At 42.9% G+C, this 25,654-nt stretch overlaps 2 protein-coding genes across 3 annotated transcripts in view; one reads left to right on the forward strand and one right to left on the reverse strand.

Moving 5' to 3' along the window:
- Positions 1-58: 58 nt before the first annotated feature.
- Positions 59-20,090, forward strand: REC114 (REC114 meiotic recombination protein). Its single transcript, XM_054077334.1, has 6 exons — positions 59-213; positions 1,227-1,316; positions 11,671-11,754; positions 15,001-15,201; positions 17,016-17,084; positions 19,192-20,090. The coding sequence occupies exons 1-6, from the start codon at positions 91-93 to the stop codon at positions 19,351-19,353; spliced, it is 729 nt and encodes a 242-aa protein (XP_053933309.1). The 5' UTR covers positions 59-90; the 3' UTR covers positions 19,354-20,090.
- The window catches only part of NPTN (neuroplastin), a 56,123-nt gene continuing 49,946 nt past the window's right edge, over positions 19,478-25,654 (reverse strand). The window contains exons 7-9 of one of the 2 annotated variants that reach the window (XM_054077333.1): positions 21,489-21,510; positions 20,944-21,017; positions 19,478-19,948 (exon numbers count right to left, since the gene is read on the reverse strand). In XM_054077333.1, coding sequence (XP_053933308.1) covers positions 20,957-21,017; positions 21,489-21,510 — 83 coding nt within the window. In that variant the 3' untranslated portion in view covers positions 19,478-19,948; positions 20,944-20,956. Of the gene's footprint in view, positions 19,949-20,233; positions 20,516-20,943; positions 21,018-21,488; positions 21,511-25,654 lie in introns of those variants that run through there. The other variant, XM_054077332.1, reaches the window with a different exon arrangement.

Genomic DNA, 25,654 nt, shown 5'->3' on the forward strand with positions numbered 1-25,654 from the left:
CTCCCATTGGCTCGCGCTCTCTCTCGCCCCTCCCATTGGTTTGCGCTTCCCGCCCGCCGGCGCGAGGCTCGTGCTTCCCGCAGGGCCGCGATGGCGGCGCCGGGTCACGCCTCCCTCCTCGGCAGCGCCACGACGTGGCCCTTGAAGCGCTACGGCCGCTTCCAGCCCCCGATGGAGGATCGAGATGAAGGACACAACGTTTCCTCTTGGAAGGTGATGGGTGGGCTGTCCCAGCTCGGGTTCACTGTGGACGCCCCGCGGCGCGTGAGGCCTTTGCGGGTCTCGTTTGGCGAGTCCAAAGTCAGAGATTTTGCTTCACGTGTTGTTAGTGCGAACGCATCCGTGGTCGGGTAGTTAGTGACACTTTTTCCTTTTTTTTTTTTTTCTTTCCTTTCGTCACACTTAGGGTATTAAAAACTATAGAGATAATTGGGAGAGCCAGTGTAGCTGTTTAAGGTGTTTAAATCTGTGTGTGGAGTTATAATGATCAATGGTGTGGGCAGGGATCGTCCTCCTGTGTTTGATTCTGATGAGGCCACATCTCGAATCCTGGGTTCAGTTTTTGGCCCCTCGCTACAAGAAAGACATTGAGGGGCTGGAGCGTGTCCAGAGAGGGGAATGGAGCTGGGGAAGGGTCTGGAGCCTAGGGGTTCTGGGAGCAGCTGAGGGACCTGGAGCTGTTGAGCCTGGAGAAGAGGAGGCTGAGGGGAAACCTCATCACTCTTTGCAGCTCTGGAGAGGAGGTTGTAGCGAGGTGGTGCTGGTCTATTCTCCTAGGTGACAAAGGATAGGATGAGAGGAAATGGCCTCAAGCTGCACCAAGCAAGGTTTAGATTGGATGTTAGGAAACATTTCTTTATTAAAAGAGTGGTGAAGCACTGGCAGAGGCTGCCCAGGGCAGTGGTGGAATCTCTGTCCCTGGAGGGGTTTAAAAAAACTCTGAATGTAGTGCTTTGGGTAATGGTTTTGTAGGGACGGTGGGGTTGGGCTGCATGATCTTAGAGGTCTTTTCCAACCTTAACAATTCTACGATTCTGTGATTAGTAACACATACTTAAATGTGCCCCCTGTCTATGGGAGTGGAGGACAAGTTGCATTGCTGAGAGGTGAACTATATGCCTGACTTTAGCACTGACCTCTGAAACTGTTTTATTTTGCACTAGAAATGAAAACTGCAGATTCTGTGCTTGCGGGACTAGGTTTTTATTTTGTCTGTCTTTTTAAAGGTTTTTGAATCAAATGAAGAATCGGGCCACCTTATCCTTACCATCGTTGTGTCTGGCCATTTCTTTATTTCCCAGGGGAGAACAGTACTGGTAAGTTTCTTATGGATAAAGAACTTTTCTCCATTCACATTAGCACCAGTATTAACTTTGTTTCTGCTCTCAGTTTCGTGTTCTTTCCTGCCCAAATGAAACTCCAGTTTTATTTCACTCATGGTAATTCTCCTGTGCTGCTTTCTCTTTATGTTTATCGGAGTAATACTAAATGCATTATTTCATGCTGAGGAGCAACGTTTCTTCTGCTGCTCTAAAAATCTACATTAAAATATAATACAAATGGCTGCTGGTATTGACAGATATGCATTTGTTGTTTCATGTTGCTGCTGGTGTTGACAGATATGCACTTGTTGTTTCATGTTTCTTCTGCCTAAGAAGACAGATAAAATACACTGTTTAGAAATAGATAAAAACGTAACTACTAGTCCCTATAAGATTTGCTGTGTGATCCAGCTACTTTCTTGCTAATGACCTGTTAGTGTTTTGGTTTTGATAATCTGGTTTATCAAAGGCTAAAGTGTTTTTTTTAATGTTGGGTGATGTGATCTAACATAGATGTTCTGTTCATGGAGATAAAATAACAGCTTCAGAGATGTGTCAGCTGTTGCCTGTACTGAACTATGCCCAGCTACTAAACTGTAAAGATCTCACAGTGACAGCAGAGGCTCACAGGTGCATTCCCTATGGAAGGAGCTGGTTTGATGCTCGTGACAGAGAAGCCTGTGCTGGAAAGTGAAATCAAGCGTGTTCAGTGCATATTGCCAGTACTCAGTGATGATAACAAGTAAGAATTGGCTGATAAGTATATTAGAGAGCCACCAGAAGATGCTGCGGTATTAAAATAACAAAGGCTTTTTTAAAAAAAACAGACTATGTAAGAAAGAATGTTGTAGCTTTAAAAAGGTATAAACTTATAAACTGTTTTTTGCTTGCCTCTTGAAAGATCTTAAACTTGGAGAAATATCTTGCAAGTGTAGAGGTAGAATCGAGGATACCCTTGATTTTTTTGGGGCAGTGAGTGTGTTTAGAGTATTGAATAGGTAATGAATAAGCTAACAGAGAGCTGTCAGCTCTCGGTCTGGATATTCCTCATACAAGACACGGCCTTTGGCTCACGTATTTTGTAAGGATAAGTTGAATGTTCTTGCACAAGGTAAAAACGGAACATGGAAAAGTTATTCAGCAGTTGCACTGAATAAGAAAAAGGAAGGGAGTCATTTAAAGTCCAGGTAGGCAAAAGAAACACAACTGAAACGCGACTCGCTACCATCTCTTGCCAGATTCTGCTTGGAATCAATCAGTGCAGCATGAGCCTCTCCGGGGCCTGGGCCTATTTTCAGCTATTATGCTATAGAGTGTCCTTGAAATAGCCATATAAAGGGTAACTGAAAGCAAGTTTTGATAACTAACTACAGAGCAAAAAAGACACAGACAAAAGCTGTAGCCTTAAAAGACTGCATCTGGCAAAAGCTGTAGCCTTAAAAGTCTGCATCTGGCAAAGGCTGGATCTGGCAAGTGAACAGTGGGCAGATGAAAGCGCGGGAAGTATAAGAAAAGGTTTCTAAAGACTTGGCTGGGACAAGCACTTCCTTCCAGCTCTTGGGTTTAGTGGTCAGTGAAGCTTTCAGGCAGCTGCCTTGCTTGAAAAGCCAGATGAGGGATTTCTGAGCTCTGTCAGGTCTATTTAAGCTTCTGAGAGACACTGAGGTATTGCAGTAAGAATAGTGCAGACTGGAGGTGGAATGGCCGTGCTCGGTGAACGTGACTGATAGCCAATAATGAAAGTTTGAAAGAAAAACCCAACCTCTTTATTTTGGCAAGGCTTCCATACCAACCTTAGTGCCAACACTAACAACATTTTACTAAGTTTTAGACAAAAATTACCTAAAACTGGTGGTGTATGTATTTTAAAACTCAGTTGTCAGTTCCTTTGGGTGCAGTTTTCTGAGTGCACGTAGCTGGGATCGTGCTGCACTATGTTCTGTGTGTACAGAGCTAAACTAGTTTGAAATACATCTGTATAACATACTCTTGCCGATTTCTGTTTCTTATAGGTGGGAGCAGTTGCAGTCCTCCCACTGTTCCTCTTAAACATATCCAACTCCCTGAAAAACTGAGCAAATACCCAGTCTGCCAGTTCTGAACATTGGCAGGATCTTCAGAGCTATGTTAGGTTTCCGGTTTACAAAGGATTTGGTCCGGCACATCTGTCTTAGCCTTACTGCCTAGATTTCTTCCTTAAGCCTGTGTGTCTCTTTTCGCAGCGCTGTGCAAGACTGATATGCAGTGATAAAATCATTCTTCCTGGGACGATCCAGTCTGCAGGTATCTTTTCTGTCTCCGAAGAACAGGCTGTGGAATCTCTTTAGGAGAGCAGCCAGCATTGTCGGAACAGCAAGGTGATGCACAGGGACTGTGCTGAAAAAGATAGTACAGGTGGGGATGCTGTTGGCCAGTAGCTGATAACAGCATTGATATCAAAATTAGTATGGCTGTTACCGGATCTCTGCGTGGTTTGCTTCAAGTAGCAGGCAGGGGCACTGGAAACTCTGTGTCACTGTCCAAGGACAGTTTACACCACTGGTTTTGGACAGAAGTCTTCTAAGGCCTGATGACAACAGGATCTGGACAGCAGAAGTAACTTACAGTGTAGTAAACTCTGAGCTCGCCAGAACTGCACAGGCCGGGGGTAGAATTTTGCAAACTCCTTATTGAGATGCCATATCACAAAAAAGTGTCAGTATCATGCAGTCTATGTCATTGCTGTAGAAGTAATCAAACCTTAGAAGTGGTTCGTCTCACTGGTTCTATCTCCCTCTAGTCTCTAGCGCTCTGGAGCTGTCAGAAACCTGTCACAATATTTAAACAGGCTTTGCACCACTTAGTACAGACAGTCCTTTTGAATCTGTCACAGACCACATCTTCTCATGGGGGGTCCATTATAATGGACATTTTGTCACAGAGTATAATGCATGCATTTCTGCTCCAGAAGGAACATATCAAGTTTGACAGAATGCTCATGTTTTTACTGTGTATGCTCACATTTCCTTGCTGGCCTGGGCTACTGAATATTTCCTTTTTATGGCCAAGGCATTCTCCAATGCATACGTGCTGCCTTACTCACTTGCATTGAAATTCTCTTTGATGTAGTTACAGAACTGTTCCATGCAATGTAGTAACTGCATCCTTTAAGTTGTTGATGTCTAGCCTTTTGATCTAACTTCTAATCCCTACTTTTCAGACCTTTTGATGTACTACAGGCTCTTGGTTTTGAGGGAACTGGATAACAATTATCATAGCTTTGTACCTTGTACCTCTGCGCAGGAACACAGCGAGGCACAAGATCTGTGTCACCGGGACAGCATTTTCTTCTCAACTTGAATCACTACATCGTATTTTTGTAAAATTTCTATTGATGAAAAATAAAGGGGTTTTTTCCCTTCTAACAGTAATCCGAGACTGAATTGAACTGCGAACTAAATTCAAGAATTCAGTCAGTGGTGAACGCTCCTAACTTTTTTACTTGAGCACAGCAGTAATGCCAGAGCAGGAATCTTCGCCCCACCCCAAGAATTTTTACACAATCTCCCTCAGGAACAGTTTTTTTTCATCCCGCATCTGTAACAAAGAAAACTTATTAATTGGATGCTTTTAAAACGTGCGGTACTGTAGTATGAGATATTCTTATCTCTTCTGCTTTAAAATTGGCAAGGAGTGTAGTAAACTCAGTGCATTATTAGATGTAAACTATCTTGGTTTGTACCTTCTGTTTTCTTTAGGAAGATGGAAGTCAGAATGCATCTGTTCTTCAGTGGTGTGTACGTTTTACAAAAGCCCAAACAAACCTTTGTAGCTGCTGGCAAGCTCTGTGTTGCGCTGATAATGCTATGGATGGATGCTTTTAAAAAGGCCAGCAAAAAATCAAAATCACACACTGAAAAGTGTGAACTTGCAGGCTTTGGCTGTTTTGCATTTCACATAGAACTTTTCTTTGTTCATTCTTCTGCAGTGAACAGCGATGTTAACTGAACTAATGCTTGCCTCAACTCAGTGTTGATAAGCTTCAGTTAGTTTGCAGGTAAACTAATCTTGGTTGGCCAACATGCTGGAGAGAGTTCCCAGTGTTTGCTCTCTTTGTGAGCATCCCTTTTTTTGGATGAGGGCATATTTTCTTGCATTGTTTAATGATTCTTTCATCAAATTTTTTTCATTCAAGTGATGGTTTATGAAATACTAAAATACATGAACTGTTTTCTGTAACGTACTCTCCTTTCAGTGTTTAAACAAGAGGAGAGCAATTTTCTGTGAGTTATTTAGTTAGTGAATCCTCTTCTTTGGTGCCTACCTTTCACCTACGTACAACCTTCACTACACTGCCATTTGCACAAAACTGAGGTAAAAGTGTTGTGTAGAAATTGAAATCTTTATTTCATTCGCGGTTGGATTAACAGGATTCTTCCCATTCTAGGAAGAATATTCAAGTGTTCCTAACTTAATATCAAAATATTTTTCTCTGAAATGGATGTATTTATGTATTCTTTTAGTCTGTTTTATTTTCTTAAAGCAGGAGTGTTAAGAAAACTTTTATTTTTCTTGAAGAACAGGCAGCTATTTAGAGCCAAGTGAGACTATGACTCTTTTATGATCCACTTGTAAGAACTTTTATAAAATAGTAATGAAATATTCACATACCCTAACAACTGATTTTTTTTTTTTTTTAATATGTAAGGGAGACTACAAAATTACTTTCACGAGCCATAAAATGGTAGAATATTTAGTGAATTCCCTTTCAGCAGGCATTTCAGTAAGGGAAATTGAAATACTATTTTCTTGCCAAAAAGAATGCCACAACATATACACTGAGTGTCAGCACTTCTGAACCGGGCAGCTCAGTAAATACCTTGTGCTGCATATGCTGGGATGAGGCGTCCTTCGAAAGCCGGTTATGGTATCTGAGAAAGCTCCAGAACCAGTCATTAAAGTACATCCATGCTGTTATTACAAATAACATATAATAACAAATAATGTTTAAAGGAGACAGAGATCTACATGAAACACACTTAACAAGGAGACAACTGTTTTTCTTTTAAAATACTCTCTACTTCTTGTGATCAACCAAACCGAATGAAGAGGGGGGTAAATAGAACTTCAGAGTGTGGAACATAAAAAATCCTTAATGTGTAATACAAATGAAAAGGGTGGTTTGGGTTTTGTGGTTTTGTTTTTCTAAAACAATATTTTGATTTAGAATTAAATTACATGAGATTTTTAGGACCTGGTTTTGCTGCAGTGTTGTCTAGCTGACTGCACATTTTTTAGTAGAAAAAAATCTCATTCTTGCATACTGTAGATAATGGAATTTTAACAGGAATATCTCAACAGTATCTCTGTCAATTGCTGGCCATATTCTCCAGATACATCATGTTTGTTTACCACAAATCTTGTCTCCTTGCCCTCCTGCATATCAGAATATCTTGAAATTGTTTGTTTTATTCAATGCAATTAATTCTGGTGGTAGAATTCTTAATATCCTACAAATTAAACAAATTGAAATTGTGAAGAGGACTTATTTAATAGGATAAAATTAATCCGGAGGAATCGATTTGTGATCTGATCTTTTAAAGTGTAGACTAAGCGTCCTTAGTGCCCTCCTGGTCCCCTTACGACTCCTAATAAGCTAACAGTGCTTAGGATACAGTAGATTCTAACCTCATTAATTAGGCAAGCATTCTGCAGACACTCTGATGTTCCTGATGCTCTCTTTGCAGTGCTGAAACTTATGCACCAAATGTTTGAGATGGTATTCACAGCAGCACCTTGGGTAGAGGAAGGTCCCTGCGCAGTGAATGAGGACATTTGATGGAAACTTAGGGAAGTGAGCAGGTTGCTAATGCTCCTTGTGGCAGCACATTGCAAAGCTAGAGGCAGGCTCAGTTTTTATTAAATGTCCTATAATTGCTGTTTGAAAGAGTAGAAGGAATCTTAGTTTTATTGACTTAGTACCACAATGATAGAATCATAGAATGGTTTGGGTTGGAAGGGACCTTAAAGGTCACCCATTCCAACCCCCCTGCCAAGGCCAGGGATATCTCCCACTGGATCATGTTGCTCAAGGCTCCATCCAGCCTGACCTTGAACACTTCCTGCCACCACTTCCTGGGGCAACCTGGGCCACTGGCTCCCCACCCTCATTGTGAAGAATTTCTTACTAATGTCTAAACTCAATCTTCCCCCTTCCAATTTAAAACCATTGTCCCTTGTCCTTTCACTATATGTCCTTATAAAAAGTCCCTCCCCCACCTTTCCTGTAGGCCCCGTTCAGGTACTGGAAGGCTGCTCTAAGGTCTCTCCAAAGTCTTTTCTTCTCCAGGATGAACAATCCCAGTTTTGTACCATCCTGGGGAACTCTTCCTAGAGGCTGATATCCAGTAGCACCAGCATCTCCACCCAGCATTGTGCACTTCGGGCAAAGACATCCATGGGTTGCTGAGTCCCGATGGCACAGCGTTTCAGGAGGGACCTGTGTCATGTGTTTGCTGGGTTTCCCAGCCTCTGCAGAGACAGAGCACTCTGTTTAATGAGTTCAGCCCTGATGAGTTCTTTTCCAGTATCAAAGGAGCTTAACAGCAAGATTCTAGCATCTAAGAGATTGGGGGTTAAAAAAATTGCACTCAAAAAGATAATGTAGAGATTAACATCCTTTTATTCCTTGTTCCAGTTAGCTCGCTGTCAGCCTGTGGTTGTTTTTAGCCTTTTACCTCTTTCCACATCTTATTCTGTATTCTGCAGAGCTGTTGGGATGGCTCATGCTTACACTGAGATGGTTTCTGCTGCGCTCTTATCTTCCCAACAATGCTATCTGTGACACATTTGGATACTGACGGGTAGCCAGGAAATTTTTGCAGGGACAACTTTCTGCTTTACTTACACTGCAAGTTGCCATGTCTGGGGGGCATTTTTTTTGATCACACTGACAATCCTACTCTCAACTCAGTTTTCAAGACAGCTCATACTGCAGAAATAAAAAAAAAAGTATTTGGCCTTATTTAGATCTCTGAGAAAGATACAAGTAAGGAAAATTTCTGTTTCTAGGTATGTTAGGAAATGACTGGATTAAAGAACTTTCACAGGTGCCTCCCTGCAAACTGAGTGTGGCCTTTGCAAGTAGGAGATTGCTTTGTGTTCTGGGAAATTGTGTACCACGATGCTGCCCAGCCTGGCTCAGAACGGTGGCAGCAGGATGCTGTCTGAGGCCGTTAGCTTTTGTCTTCTGCCATCCTGCTTCAGTTATCAGACAGCACCACTCTGGTAGCTATGCACTGGGATATTAATTAATACAATAAATTCCTTTGATCTCATGCTGTGCTCATCATTTCTTGCAAATGCACTATCCCAGTCTGTGGGATACCCAGCTGACTCCATAATCCATTACATGATACTGTGCATGCATTCATTCTGAGCTGCGAACTCTGAGAACAAACTGTTTCATTTGCGTTTCATGAGCCTGTTACAAGTAGCAGCTGAGACTGGAGAATATGTGTCTTTGTGTCTGTTGCTCTGGGTTCTCATTTGCCTTTTATAATATCAGTTGTAATTTAGTGTCAGAATATATAGTATTTGTGGCAAAAAAAAAGTTTTTCTTTCTAAGCTATTATTCACGTGTAGTTCCGTTTCATTTGAAAAGATCTTTCTCCAGAATGAGTAAATACAAACTAAATGATGTAAGCCAGCATAGCCGAACCATTATATAAATAATATTTCTTAAATATATATTTTTAGTAGAGATAGCATTGCCTAAAGGCCTTGCAATCTAACAGAAATGGATAATCTGTTCCTAGTTCATGTTGCCTAGCACCATAGGGTTTCTAGATGATACAGTAATGAAAATATTCCTAAATAATATGCAGTACCTTCCAACATTGATCACAGACCTTGTTACCCAGCAGCTTTCTGAATGCTGAACTGTAAAATTGGAGCACAAGTATTTCCCAGTTAGTGGCAGACTAGAGGGCTGTAAGGTCAGACCAGCGTTAGTGGCTCTCTGCCTTATGCAGGGTGTGGTGGCATCTTGCCTGCTTCCAAAACACTTGGGAAATGCCTTCCTTTGCTTTCTGCTTCAGTGTAGTTCTTCTCAGAGTCCTCCCTCTGAGAGACTTGGATTTGTGTCAGAGTTGTATGAAGCTGTTTTCCTTTAGTACAGTGCTCTCACATGCATAACCCTGGAGAATAATGTAAGGAGTGCATGATCAAAACTTAATGATCCAACATTAAAAAAGTGCTGTTGTTTATATCATCAAATGGTGAATGTTTGAAGTCTTAGGTTCCTGCCCGCTCTAAGGTTGCCTTTTTGTCTCTATTCCTGATTAATCTCATACTGCCATCTGTCTTTGCTCATGCCCAGTACTGCTCAGCAGAGCCCTGCTCAGGATATGAAGCAGTTAGGAATGTTGCCTTCTTAAGAGCAGTGACCACAGCTGCTTTGTTCCTGTATTTCTGTCAGCAGCAATCGTGAGGGACAAGGGACAGATTTATTGTGCTTTTCTTTCTTGTTGCTCTGAATCCATTTACCTAACTGCATATGCAGGTTCATAACTATATCATCAACAAAGAGAATTGTCATTAATTGTCAGTTTGTTAGGAAGAATCTTACTTTGTCGTAATTCAGGCAGCCCCAAATACAGTCTGTGCTGACTGAGGTAGCACGGAAAAGCCATGAGCAACAGAACACACCACCTTAACATGTTGCGGAATCAGTCTTATTTGCTGCTTAGAACTAAGGAAAATATAGAGGATCCTACTGTAATGATAACTGAAAGGTGAAGTTTCATCTGAGTAGCTCTGCAGTGCTGAGCTTCTCTGAAACATCCCCTTCTTTCCCAGACAGCTTGCTTGTGCCCAGTTAAGTCTATTGTATTGCTCAAGTGCTGTGCTGAGTTGTTCTGTTTGGTTTTGCTGTTCTTAGTTACTTGTTTTGCTTGGCAATATACAATCCAAACTCCTGTAGTCAACTGTTCTACGATTCTGTGGTGCAATTGCCAAGAGAGATGCTCTTGTCTGTTGTGAGGTCTATCGTTTTAAGTTTCTCCCTCGTGGGATATAGATTCCTTTACTGTTTCCTATAAAAGGATGGCTTGGTACTTCCCATTGGTCACAAAGTGAGCTCTTCCTATGTTGACCTTGCGGCCTTTCACACTTCAGTAAGTCATACCTTGAGACATTTTGAAAGCGCTCAGTGCAGACATGCTGTGAGCGACTGGCCCATCTCACCTGCTATCAGCACCTGGGTTTGCAGTGAAGAGGGGAATTCTTTTCTCCCTCTGACCCCAAATCTTTTGGGAAGGATACTTCCCGTGGCTCTGCCAGAGCAGGTGTCTGGTCAGCTATGTGTCTGTGATCCCATTTGCCTTCAGTTCAACTCTGCAATGCTTTCTAGACATTCCTCTCCTAAAGGATCAGTTGAAACGCTACATGCAGTTGCTGCAGGAGACAATGAAGCCAGTGCCAGCACATTAAAGGGGCAGCATCTCACCGAGGTGACTCCTTGTACCAAAACAGACTGGCAGATGGTGTCCCAGCCTGGACCTATGTAAGGTGGACAGTAACTGGTAAAAACACACTTTTGGTGGTACAGGATGATAAAACTTGGGATTCTTTGCCCTTAGGACACCTCTGAAAAGTAGCCTTTGCAAAAAGTTGTGGTCATTGAAAGCATTGTAAGTTCAGATAAGACAGAGGTAATTTCCTCTCCGCCCTTAAATTTGTCTGGTGATTCCCTTAGTCTTTTTGCTCCCTACTGACTATGTGGCAGTCCTTGCAGCACCTTGGGAAACATACGCTGTTGCCTTGCAATTTGTATATGATGTTTTTCAGCTGCCTGGGGTATTTTTACAGAATGCTGAGCAGTCTGTCGTGTTTGAGGAGACTGACAGTTGATGCAACTGGAGTGTAAAAACATCTTTATCAAGTTATCAAAATTGCTTCTTGTTTACCTGGATTCCATCTGGAGGAAATGCCTCCCTGGGCCTTGGCTGAACCCACTGCTGTCCCGTTCTCCGGGTTTGCCTGCCCTCTGCTGCCCTCCCGGGCAACTTCACAGGATGCAGAAGAACTGAAAGCTCTGTCACAGCTGCTTTATTATGCATTTCATGGAGACTTTCATAACATGCACAAATATAAATGTCAAATATATATGGAGATTAGAGAGTTCCTTGACATGCTGTTGTTACTGGAGCTACAGATTCAGCTGTAATTTTGAGGGCTGGCAATTGCTTGACAGATGCAAAAGTGGCACATATGCAGCTGAGTGATCTTCATTAGGGATTAAATTACATCACATAACTTAAGTATCTACTTCTGAGTGTTACATGTTTGCTGTCCTGTTTTATTTCAGGAAGGCTTTTCACTAATTGATTCCCACAAGTGGCTGAAGGTGGTAAGAAGAGCAGACTGTCTGCTGCTGCGCACACAGGCAAAGGTAAGCCAAGTTTCTTTTAATGTTTCTAATAGTTAACGGACTTCTCTATAAGATTTCTTAACGTGGGACAAATTAAACCGGCTGTTCTGAGGTACTGTAAATTGTATGAATTAAAATATTTTTTTTTTACTTCAGATATTAAGCAAGAATGGATTGAATTATTTTAATGTATTTTGTAACTGCTAAAATTCACGTCTTTTGGGCTGCTTTCTGAGAGGTAGCTGCTAAAACAGCTAGACTAGTATTTATTTTAGAATCTATTTGCTGTAGCCAACAGCTAAGATGAAATAATTCTCCTACCAGTACAGGAACATGCTATCCATGACTCATACTTCACTTTGGCAAGCAAAGTACCTACACGATTATTTGGCCATTTTGTGGCGCTGACACCTGGCACAGGAGGGGCAGGCTGGCAATTCAGGCATTTGGTATTCAAGGCAATGAGAGGGACTTGGGTTCCTGGTGTTGCCCTCAGATCTCATGAAAAGTGGTTGGGTAGCCTACTTGCTTGTTACCAGCTTCTGCATCGATCTCAGTTTTCTTGGTTCTTAGGTGAACTCTCAGAAGTTTCTTATTGATCTAGACTGAGCTCTCACCAGGCTTTTTCAGAAACAAAGCCTGTTTCAAACTGAGATCTGTCCCTTCTCCCCTGATGGTTTCTAGGCTTTGTTATTTCAGCAGAAGCAGCTCCTCTAGTTGAAGTATTCCTACTCAACAAGAGAATTCATCTTTAGCTTAGAAGCAGGAATTCTGGAAAATAATAGTGAGCCCCTTGTTCAGTACCTTGTTCAGATACCTGTTGGGATCACTACTGAAACTCAGCTGTACTAGTGGAAGTTTTACTCAGTGAAGCATAGGGGTGTCTGATCCTGAGGCCGTACCTGTCAGACGCACGCTCTTGTCTTACACTTTGCTGGCAGAAGAGCTGCCTGGCTGTGACTGCCCTTCATACAGCTCCATCTCTAGTAGTCACTTTTGTCAGGTTAGTCTTTGACCTGCCTCTATGTATAAATACTTTTTTATATGAAACAATCTGCAAAAAGCAGCGAGACAAATGTTCTTATTCTTGTAATTTCTCTTCATACGATTTTCATTAAACTTACTTCTGCACCCTAGAAAGGGAAGAGGTGCAAAGCTGATGATACAAGTGACCTCAAGGTTCTTTAAGACTTCAGTTCTTATATGGTTCTGGTGTTACTGCCCAGTACTCAGTTTACCACAGAATCATTTAGGTTGGAAAACCTAAAAAAAAAGATCATCAAGTCCAACCATAAACCTAATACTGCCAAGTCCAGTCAAGCCATGTCCCTAAGTGCCACATCTACATGTCTTCCTCCAGGGATGGTCACACCTCTTTTGGCGAAGTCATATTTCCTAATATCCAATCTAAACCTCCCCTGGTGCACTTGAGGCCATTTCCTCTTGTCCTGTTGCATGTTATGTGGGAGGAGAGACCAGCACCCACCTTGCTACAACCTACTTTCAGGGAACTGCAAAGAGCGATAAGGTCTCCCCTTGTCCAGGTCATGGATAAAGACATAAAACAGAACTGAAATCTTTAATCTTTATACTAAAACCGGATATCACCTTAGCCAAATTTGAGTGCTCTCTCTTTCCAATAAGGGAAAAATTGTTTAATTTCCAGAGTCTGTTTTTTATAAACTGCAATCTTAAGTGAAAAAGCAGAGGGCGATACAAATAGTTCAGAGGATCGCATGGGTAACTAAAACAAGTGTTCTTTGCGAGTCTCCCAAAGGAATTCAAATGAAGATGCAAGTTACCTTTCTCTCATTTTAATGAGCACTTACCTGTCTGGCACATGCACAAATCAGTTCCTGGTTACATGAGGCTGACCCAGTTAAGCTGACATCTTAGTTAATTAGAAGAAATGTAACTGGGAACTGGTAAAATGAGTGCTTAAGTTTGAATTATTTTGACATTTTTTCCCTTTAGAAGGCACCAAGATAAACGTTTCTGCTTACAGTGTCCTAAAAACCATTTTATGCAATGCAATCATCTTAAAATAACATGCGTGTAAACACACAGGCTGTCATGAAAAGCTGGCTCATCTTTTGAGACAGAACTTTTTAAAGTGAAAGCTCTCCGTGTAATCAGCAGTCTAGCAGCATGTCCAGTCATTAAAGAAATGGGTTAAACATTGAAATCTCAAGAAGATGAAGACTTAAATAATCTAGGTTGGTCCAAGGAAAACTTTATTCTTTTCTAGTACTTTAACTGTGTTTTAAATTTGAAATTTTAAGATGAAACTGAAAGTCCCATTAACTCACTCCTTAAACAAGAGCATTGAATGTGCATCTGCCTTCCATCAATTGAATGCTCTCAGGACAAGCTTATCCTGCATGACGGACCCCTCAGATGCCTTTTGTAGTGCACTTTGCTGGACATCAGGTGCTTAAAAATAATACCTATTATGTTGCAGCCCAACAACGCAAACTGGATGTCACTTCTCCCTAGGAATTTTTTATTTTCAGTATTATTTCATTACTTAAGAGGAAGATGCTTTCTGTGAGTCTGTGGTATTCATCCCTGCAGACAGTATCCGCCCTTTCCTGGCTAGGGAGAATGGCAGCGAGCCAGGGCCTGATGGGCAGCAGCATTGTGAGAGCAGCAGGGTTTTGCTATGAACGCTTGCAATGACTGTGTGCAAGGAGGTGTTAGTGAGTAACTCTCTGTTTTAACAGAACTTCTCTTGAAGCATTAGTTTCTTCCACTCCTCAGCAACTGTGTTAGCAGCTGTTTCAGGACCAGCAGCATTCAGTTGCAGTGCCAAACTGAGTGTGTATGTTTAAGCTCCACACAGACACCAGGCAGGAAGGGAAGGTTGGGTTTGATGCAGACAGTAACATACATCCTAAATGGAACATAGTTCCCATAATTTTTACTTCACATTCCAGAGTTGGCTTATGCTTACTTCAGTACCGCGTCATTTTTTGTCACAAATAACTGCTCAGAGTTGGCATACTTTTAATTAGCTGACAAGTGACCCTGTTCGCTTTTCTTGGGCTTTAAAACTGGTTTTCAAACTGGGAATAATTATTGTTGTTGTTTAGCTTCTAGGCAAAGTGAAGATCCTGCAGGGAAAACTTGTCTCTTTGTTTTAAAGTTAGTGCAGTGATCCAAAAATGTATTGCTGCCTTCCTAACTGTAAGACATAGGAATTCAATTAAATCAAAATAGTTTGAGGGGATTCACAGTTGATTTAATTTCTCTTTGGTTTCTCGGCAGAATGAATGCCGCATGTTTCGTGTTCAATTTGGTGGGGATTCCAAAGAACAGATGCTGGAACACTGCTGCAGTTGCGTTCAGAAACTCACAGAGTACGTGCCGGTTCAAGTCCCTGATGAACAAAGCCAGCAGGTCAGTCAGCTGGGTGACAGCAAGAATCCAGCAAGGGACCCTGAACAAAGCGCATCAGGACTGCATACGGTGAGTGAAAAGAGCCCAGAGACAGGTAGAAAATAATCAGCTATTCGTCTCAGATCTGCAAACAACAAATTTTACTTCTGAAGAAAGTTTCTTCCAACTATGAGACTACCTATATGGAATAGGATTTGTGAACCCCAAAGTTCACTTGATATGCAGAGGAACTGAGACTGTGAACAGGGTGTTTTAGTTGGGAAGTCGGCTGCTTAAGCTGGCTGTCAGCATCCTGTTTTCTTAGAGTGCCTGGAAAAAAGGGTAATAGGACAATGCTTAAACAAATGGTTCAGTGGTTCTGGCTCCTTACTAGCCGATTGTAATATACATTGGAGCAATGGGGTGCCATTGTTTCACCTCCAAAAGGTCACTAATCCCAGAATTAATGTATTTCATGTGCTTATAGGAAGAAAATTGGTAAGCACATGGAATGAGATTTATATGTGGGGGAAAAGCTTTGCTCTTGGGGTTTCAATTTCCATAGCTGAGGAGCCTGGTAATGCAGGACACAATGTAGCAGGGCTCAGGCAAACATAGGAAATGACCAAACATTAGAAGAAATGGAAGAAAAGCTACAGCCAAGTGTTATTTACCAGTTTCCAGTCAGTGGTCGCTTGATGGAAGTCTCTGATGCTTTCTCCTGAGATTAATAAAGAATGGGGCGAGAACATGAGAGCTGGACCGTTACCGAAAAAACACATCTGCAATTCCATCAGTGTGGTTTTCAATGAGGACTGCTGGGAACCACCCAGCAGACTTTCCAATAAATTATAGAGCAAGAAAATGACAGAGCGCAGCCATTTACATAAATTGAGTTTACCTTCTGTTCTGCAGGGTTACTAATTGCAAATGTGGAACTGTATCCATTTGAGCTCAGCCCCACACATTTAAAAGTGATTTTGGGGTAGAATGTTTCCAGAAACAGAACGTTTCCCCTCTCCAAGACAAAGACCTAAGGGAAATGAAAAAGGCAAAGGCAGATAGTGATTCTGCAGGTGACTAATTCTTAAATACGTGCTCTCTTGAGTATCCAGAGGATCACATTTACCAGCTCTAAAACCAGCTCAGCAAGGATAGCTCATGGATATGTGATAAAAGTACTGGAACCAAGACTGAGCCCTGGAAAAGGAATATCAGGGCTTTCAGCATTTTCATGATATAATCTAGGAAGGTCCTACTCTACTGGACAGAGGAATCATTTAGTAGAGCAAGTGCAGGGCAAAACCCCACATTGCTAATTTGACTCACACCATTTCCAGGCAGGCACATGGAAGATCTTCAGCAGCAGAGATTCAAGATACAGTTTGTTCTTTAAGCAGGTTACCTACACTTTGGGCTTTGCTCATTTCCTTATAGGCTAAAGCAAAGAATTAAAGGTAAAGTATTTCAAGGTGGAGTGCTCTTGAACACCAGCAGTCATTAATAATGCCCTTGCTTCAGAAGGGAAGACTGAAAACCTTGCTCAGGAAATAGAACTCACAACTTAAAACATCTTCTTGGTGATGTGACCTATGGGCAGGGAAAAGCATGCTCCTGGTAAGCACTCACATGCAGCATATTTAAAGGTAGTTCCACTAGGTAGTTTAAACTGCCATGTCAAAACTAAGGTAACTGTCAACTACAGGCCCATTAGTTCATCTCTTTAGTTTTTCAACACTTGAGCAGATGTGCATTCAGGTTCCATAAAAAGATGCCTTTTTACTGTGTAAGGTAGCTGAGCACATTCTCTTCCCATCATCTCTAAAAATGGAACTACTTCCCTTCTCGCACATACCCACACTCCACTTGGTAACGAGCCCTTATTTGCATTTGGTATTTTCCAGCCAGATGAGCCTCTACCAGATTACTGCACAAGCCTTGGAGAAAGAAGATCTGTGACACAGCTAGCGCAGGTAAAAAAAAACCCAATATCCAAGATTTAGATCCTGTAACGATATCTGCTGAGCACAGAGAGTGAGCTTCCTTGTGATGTAAGCCTCTGGTAAATGTCTCACTGAACATCGGGATGCCACCAGCTCTACCAACACCACTGGATCCTGTGTAATGATCTGCTGCTAGAAAATAAGCTGCAAGCCCAGGTATTTTGTGGCGTAATCACCCCATTTGCATAGGAGAAAAGCACCACACTGGGAGCAAATACCCAGGTCACATCCAACTGTTTGGCTTTGTTACTCTCATGTCTAAACACCTCTTTTCAGAAAGCGGAGCTGCCTGTACTCTCCTCTCAGAGGCGAGAGCTGTATTACAGGCCCTGCTCTCCCATTCTCAGTTTTGTTATTGCCTTTGTTCAATGCAGCCAGACTGCATCGATAAGTACGAGCAATCAAACAAGGCAGTTTGCCTTCAGCAGCTTTATTTTTCGTGGCCAGTCTGTGCTTTAAGAGGTCACACTAGGAAATGTAAACTAACACCAACATCATAAACAACTTAGCACCTAAATCTATTGTTCTGTGGTCGCTGTGTAAGGCAGGAGCGTGACATCTGCATCCTGTGTTTGCTGTATGCTTTCATCCACATCTCACTTGAATTACTAACAGATTCCCTAGCACAAAGGGAGACTCCCTGATGGAGTAGTTTCCTGTATCCTCCTCTACTTCTGACCACAGCTGTGATTTCTGGTGCCCTGCCCCCAGGCTTGCCATAGTTTGCTCAGGGCTGAACTGCTTTTCCCTACTTGAATTCTTGCAGAATAATATTAAAATATAAATAAACTGTCAAGTGTCCTGTCCATCTGCCAGTTCTCTTGCACTGGTGCAGGTTCAGGGGCAGCAGAAGTCAGAGTCTGACCGAACCGAACAGCTATTCCACCTTTGCCATAGGGAGAGGCTTGGTTTAGCCTGTGCCTCTCGTATCAGCACACACAGGCCAAACTCAGCATTTTAAGTTTTTTAAAGGCAGATGCAGACTGAGCAGGATTAGGTATTCTCTGTGGAATAACTCCATTCACCTCAGATTGCCTCTGCACATCACACCTACCTCAGAGTAGCTCTGCAGTGACCTCCTTTGCTTGCATTCTCCCATGTGATGTATCCAAAAAGCATCCATAACCAATGCTGTGGCTTTAATGACTTCAGCACAGGTGGGTGAAGGAGGCTAAAGGTGATGATGTCTGGAAAACACCCGCAGCCCAAACAATGGAAGAGTGTGGTACACTCAGTCATTAACGCGTACTGTGGGTAACGTGGCTTACAAGGAGCACCAGCCCCGGCTGCAGCCGGGCTCTCAACTGGGATGTTACTGATTAACATGGCTTACACCCAGCAGGAAGGCTGGCAGCCCACCACAATAAAGGTTCGTTGAGCTGTTTCAGCTTGCTGACATAGTAACCGCAGCCTGGAACATGCTTGTGAGCTGCCCAGTATCCTCCCAATCCGTTGGACCTGCACGTTTCTCCAGTGCATCCAATGGATGAGCACAGCATTGCCCAGGGATGCCAGGAGGTGGTCAGGACTTCCTCAGCCTCAGCATGTGACGCTGTGCACCCCCCCACTCTGGTTTTACGCTGACGAGTGGTGCGATGCACACAGTGCAGCCACTGTCAAGGGGAAGAGCTGGGGGAGGCGGTTCAGGGGGCGGGAAAAGCATGTCGTAGCTTATAAAAGTGCCCCATAACTTCTAAAAGACATCTCACCAAATTCAGAGCTTAGACCTACAGGCGTGGTTGTCCTTACACAATTCAAGAGGCCATACATATGCTTCATTCAGGATCCTTCTCTCACCCAGAATGGATATTCACGAGGAAGCTGTGTTCCCCAGGATAAAGGCATTTCTGGTTTAAATCATTGCGCAGGAATTCAGACCTGTGTAACTGAAGCTGGGTATGAGAAAATCACACACCTAAATCACATCTGAGGGAAAGGGTGCAAACATCATTAATAACATGGTGGGTACATCTTTATTAACCACTGAAAGGAAGCGTTGACACAGCCACAGTCACAAAACCTGGGTGACAGTACCTGTTCTGTCCCAGAGCAGTGCAGCCTCTGTTTCTGTCTGCAGTTGGTGCTGAAAAAGAACAGTGAGCTCCCCCTCACATACCAGCATGCAGTGTGGAACGCCCAGGAGCTAAGGCCCTTCATCCGCCTGTGCCTCATGGATCAGAGTTTCCCAGCTTTTGTGGAAGATGTGGAGAAGGAGCTGAAAAAGCTTGCAGAAGGCTGAGGAACACCGGCATGCTACCTGCCCCTGCGTACACGCTGCAGGGGAGCCAGCACGTGCGAGACACAAGCTTCCACGTGATTAAATATCTGAGAATCTCACACAATTTTGGTCAGTGTTTTATTTTTAAAAACAGGTGAATCCACTTTTTATACATCATTGCACTTCAACAAATACACAGAACACAAGTTCATGCATCTACAGTTACGCACATCATGAGAACCCTGTTAGGTCTAGTTCTACAATCTTGAAATCATGAGAAATTACAGTGTCAAACTAAAGAGTATAACTAGTTGCATAGAATATCACCATGCTGTAACATTTCATCATTTAAACAAAACAAAAAAAAAAAAAGAAAATTATAAAAGTTTGCCTGAATTGAATGTACAAGAATATGTTGAACACATCAGTGCAAAAGGATTTGAGAATTTACATGATTTAACAAAAAAAAAAATCACTTAAAAAGCAATCATATATATATATTTATAAACTGAAGGTTTGTTTTTGTTTTCAACTGCATTCCACCACCTGTCGAACCATTCCAGCTTGTGAAGACTGATTGCAGGACACCCCAGTCTCTCTCTCTATAGGTTAAGCCCTTAAGATAATTTCAATTTATATTATTTCTCTAAGTACCAGAACAGTATAATTCTCTCATCTTTCAGACATACAGTAAGGAATGAATATCAGCAGCTTAAAAATGAAACACAATGACTGTATTTTGGTTTTCCCCCTCCCCCCAATATAAATATATACTGTAGAGATTTTTTCAGTTTTGCTGTACTTTACAAAAAGTATCACGAGATGGCAGCGGTGCGGCTTCGAGCTGTGCCGAGGTTAACAGCTACAGGAAGTAAAAAATGGCGCATGCGGAACCGGCTGACTACTCCTCATCTTTAAATAGAGTCAGGAGGAAAAGAAAAAAGCAACATTCACAGCACATCAAGCCCAAAATAGTTTACACCTTCTACACTGAAGCGTTATTAGAGTTGCTCTGGCTAGGTCATCCTTGCGGGAAAGGCTAAATAAGGCATGCGTTAGACAGTCAGATTGGTGCTCACTTGGAAAGGAAAAACAAAATCAGAACTGGAGTTCTAGAACCAAGAGTTCCAACCCTTAAATTTAGCAGGTCCTATTGCCATCAGTCTCTCAGAAACTTAAAGCTCTAAAAAAGAAATGAGAAAAGGTGCCAGTCAATGCCTGGCAGCGTTTTTCAACATCCCGTGACGTTAACAGCGTGCAATCAAAGCGCTTAACGTCCCTTTCGGCCTTAAATGCAGGTACGGGCTGCCCTGCCAAGGTCAGCGTCCAGAGTTAAGGTGGGCAGAGGAAGGGGTTGGGGTTTTTATTAGCCATAGTAGTGATTGTGCCAAGTTCGACAGTTACTGAATTATTAAACTGCCTGTGCGTTTTATGAACAAAATCTTCCGATAGCCCCAGGTGCTGTGGAGCGTGGCAGGAAGGCCACTGCCATCTGCTGAGCCGCTGCTAATGTTTTAGTGCATGGAACAAGTGTTGGCTACGCACCCCGACCACGCCAGAAAGGGGAGGGTTTAGCCTGACCATCCCGAGATGCGTGCGAGTCATACTTACATGATAAGCATTTTTAATTTGTGTTTCTCTGGCGTAAGTTTTTGTCTTTGTGATTGTTTGTAGAATTGGTTTTCCTGGAGAAAGAAAGAATAAGACAATGCACCAAAGTCAATCCCGAGTGTAGGAAAAGATGCTGTCGTACATACTAGGTTAAAGAGCATTTCACATGTCCCCCTCTGACGTAGCTACAGACAACACAACTTCCAGCCTGCTGGTATCTTGCCCAGTGCAGCGGACCTCCCGCATCACTCATTCTGTTTTACTACTTTCTTGGTACAACTTACAGTGTTTGTAAGAAGTTATCAAATCAGCTACACCAGGCAGTGGCCTCAGCACGAATCCCTGCTCTGGATTCATCCAGCAGGATTTGTTTTTATAGCAAGGGACCTTGCAGGGATCACTTTTTGTCCCTCCAGAGCCAATGACCAACAGAAAAGGCTCCATCACCATCAGCGATATCGCACCCAACATCAGTCCTGGGTTCTGGAAACTTCCCTAAACCCATTTTAAGCCCAGTGATGTTGTTTACTTGAAGTTGCACTTACATTGGCCCAGCTGGTTCATCATCTGCCGCAAGAATTCCGATGCAATCCAGGGAAAGACAAGGGAAGGAAAGAAAAAGGAGTCAGTTTTTGCAGCGTAACCCCAGCGGAAGCGCAAACAGCAAACCGAGCTATCTACAGCATTAAAGGCCATTCCACCGGGAGTGCAAGGATTCATGGAGTTACTTTTCTGGGTTCAGGTTGTAATGGCGGGTATGTTGCTTCAATGAGTTTAGTTAACACTTGGAATGCTTATCATGAAGAACTGCAACTGTAGCGGACAGATTGTTGCAATATGGTCAGGCTTATCTTGTCCCCAAGTTCCAGTGGTTCAATCTCATAAAATAGATGAGAAGACAAACCAACGTTTCAGTTGTAAAATCCTGCTGGTGGTTTTCTTGCACTGATTTTGGTTTTAACATATATCTATTTTAAGCCACTCTTCAACCGCTGATGGGTAACTGCAGGTGTATGCACAGCAGGGCACACGCCGCAGGCTCATCTTCCCCCATGGGTGATAGAACCTCTACGCACTCCAGTTTTCTCAATGTCTGATTAGAACAGACCAGGTTAGGAGGAGGCTGAAGGTGTAAACCAAGTATCCAAGCGCAATCCTTGGACAGCAACAGGCAGTGTGCATGTGTCCAACAGAGCCCAGGGCTCAGCAATACTTCCAGTCACAACAGATCAGCTACAGAAAGGCTGACAGCACTGCTCTGCCTGCATCTCTAGGCAAAAATATTCTCTTTTAGGAAATGGAAAAACATCTGCCAGCGGGTGAAGTTTCACACTGGCTCTTCCATGACCAATTGAGCATTTTTTCAATTAGAAACCACCTTATTTTGCCCCCGTGCTGCAGCGCACTTTAACAGCAGTACAAAAACCAATCCAAAGTGTCAGGTTAGGGCTCCTGTTTTGGGGGATCAATTCAGGCCCTGCTGTTCCGGCACGCGAGAGTTGCCGTTCCCACCTCGTGCCAGACGGGGTTTTCACCAAAGCCTTTAAGAAACTCTCAGCAGGATTCCACAAGGGTGCTTAGTGCACATGAAGCAGTTATGGAAATTACAGTCTTAACAGTGTAGGCATCCGCATGAGCACACGCTGGGAGTAATGTCGGGCAGAGGGGACATTACTCCACCTGGTCCTTCAAGGCAACGGATAGGCAAAGCCACCGCTAGCACAGACAGTGACCGGAACAAAAAAAATACTTCAAAAAAATAAAGAACTAACCACAAACCAAGAGCTTTACAGCCAAAAGAACAGACTAGCGACACACCAGTGTCCACAGAAGTCCATTACCAGCAACAGTACACTATCGGACAAGGTACAGAGAACTAGGACTAGTCGGGACAACCAGACATCAATGTGCTGTTGTATATACAGTGAGATATACAGAGACACATCATCAGGTACTGAAACACAGAGCACGGCAGAGTAAATCTAGAACTGCCCTCCACAAGCATCTTTTGAGGCACAGAAGATCTTAAAGCAGGCTGCGCGCCGCACTCCGCAGGCGGGGTGGGAAGAGCCTGGGACAGACGGGAAGCCCTTCGTCCCCCATCCTGGATCAGTACTGCTACCGATGCCACTCTGCTTTAAGACTTGACTATCCCAGCTTACTAACAAGCGTAATCAACATCTTTGAGAGTTTGTTTTGCTGGACTTCAGAAATATCAAACTGCACCATTATGAGCTCTCTCTCTCACTATATAATAATCGTAATATTTAGATGCCTATTTTGAATAAGTAGTTCTGTGTGTTTAAAAAGAAGCATCACATTTACAGAGGTTGCCATCGGGTGTTTTCCTAACAAAGATCCAACAAAAATACTGGAATACTTAAGATTACATGGTGGATCACCACCACTCATCCCTTTCCCAGCTACACACTAAGCAGTGATAAAACAAGACTGAGGGAAACTTCTCTGTGTGTGCCTACCCTGGCCAGCACTGAACTGCTGGAAAAGCATCCCTAGTACAGTACAGACAGAGACCGAAACCTTAGCGAAACCAGGGGGCAACAGAACAACAGAAAAATAAGTACAAAATTAGACTAAATAAAGATTAAAAACAGCAAACTGAAATCCAAATTAGTCGTGAACGTGAATGAAGAAGTTTTAAGAAAAAGTGTTAACGTTATGACTTGTGCATTGTATAGACTGAAGCGGAGATTAAACAAACTCCAAAGCATGCAGATCTCTCACTTACCACCATTTTTTTAAGGGTATGATGCAATTGAAGGGGGGAAAAAAAAAGAAGTCATAGTAACCGACAAGTATCAATATAACTCAAAACCTTTATGCCAGAAGCCCTGCTCTATAACGAAGCGTAACCCTGTGGCCATGGAGAGCATCCTCCCAGCACGCTGCTTCATTCCATTCCGCTCCAGAAACGCTGCCAGGTACGCAGCTGTTTTAGAATTGACCACGCTAAACCCCTCCCTTGGCAGGAATTTGCTTTTCGGGGGGATCTGCAGACTCCAAACCCCCACTGTTTGTTTAATAAAAAGTAAAAAATGCCACCAGACGACCCTTCCCTGTGGGCACAGCGATCATCACTCAGTGCTACCCTGAAAGAGCACAATTCCGAACTGACAGGTTAAAATTGCTGCTGCCTTTAAAGCATCGTGTAACAAGTGTAATCAATCCTTCCAGGCAAAAATACCTGGGCATTAAAGCTGTAAGGGGATGACAAATTTGCTTTAGCCCCTCCACTTGTGTTACCTGCCTGGGAATGCAATTCACACTCTGGCAGACAGAGAAGGGGGCTGTGTTTTGTGCCCCGCTTTACTTTCAGCCTTAATTAATCAGGCATTTTAATCATTACTCAGCTATTTTACCTCTTGTGGAAGATTACAGTATTTATTTTTAATATCAAATGAATCTTCCGTAGCCTCTTGTGACTGGAGGTGGTTAAAAACAAAACACTAACGGATCCTTCCACATTCCAATTTTTGCATTGGGAGGGACTTGGCTATAAAACTCGCAGAGGGATCTGCACACAGAGGAGCCAAAGCCGCAGCGATGGTTCCTACGCTGCACCCAGCACCACTCTGACCAATTCTAGATCAATAGTGCAGGGAAGCTTTATTGGAATGAAACTTAGGTTCAAAAGGCAAAGCCAGTGTCTGCAGCAGCTCTGGGGTCTGTGCTGCCATAGAGCTTCTGCAGTCTGCAAAGCAATTTGTATTAGAGACCATTGGGGATTTCTGTATTTAAAAGCTAATGTAAGGTTTTCCTTTCTGGAAAAGAGAAAATCTGACAGTGGCTCAAAAACTTTAGAGAAGAACATTTTAGAGAAGAAGATTTTAGATGCATTTGCCCAAATCAGAAAAAGAAATCTATAAATTTTTCAGTTCTTGACTCATAAAACTCTGGGAAGGCTCCACAGCGAGTACTTGGGGTGGTCCATGGTTGTGCAGGACCGTGATGCTTTCTTGCAAGGACCCCCACCTTACAGTGCTCTTCCCTTTGGTGGTGTTAACAGGAACCTTTGGGAGGGAGCGGAAAGACGAGGTGCATGGAGACGTTCGTCTTGCTCCACAAAGCAAACCAATGAAACTAAAGCAGGTGCTCCGAAATGGAATGAAGGAACAAGTGTGTCAGCAGCAGAGACTCTCTGGCCACAATTACTCACATCAGGCTGGAGGAATTCTGACCCTGGAATAGCATCTAACACATCAGGATGTAACAGCCCAGAGGAGTCGGGCTATTCGATTACCACTGACACAATGATGTGCGCCGTTCAGTCAGGTCAATAGCTGCACACAGTGTGCCTGTCTGAAAATCTCCCCTCGATGAATTTTAAGCACGGGAGAGAAAGGTGTGGGTAACAGGAAAAAAACACCCCCAAATCAACTCGTTACAAGGTAAACCATTTCAGTGAAAACATTTTGTTCTTTAAATTACTTACAGTAAAGCAGGAACAGGGAAAGTCAAGGGAAAAAAAAGAGTATTAGAAAGAAAGTGGGGATATGGATGGAGCTTCTACAGAGCCGGAGCAGAAAAACATTGATGGAAAGTCTGAGTATTAAGTGGAGAAACGAGAAGGGAAGAATGCAAAAGGACATGTTATAACCCAGTCTCCTCATGGCTGTGAACTAAAGGTCATGTAGAATATGGATTTTAAAGTAAAAACTGTTACATTCCGACAGGGGAATGTAGCCAAGAA

The sequence above is a fragment of the Cuculus canorus genome, chromosome 12, assembly GCF_017976375.1.
Source record: "Cuculus canorus isolate bCucCan1 chromosome 12, bCucCan1.pri, whole genome shotgun sequence".
In the NCBI taxonomy this organism is placed as follows: Eukaryota; Metazoa; Chordata; class Aves; order Cuculiformes; family Cuculidae; genus Cuculus; species Cuculus canorus.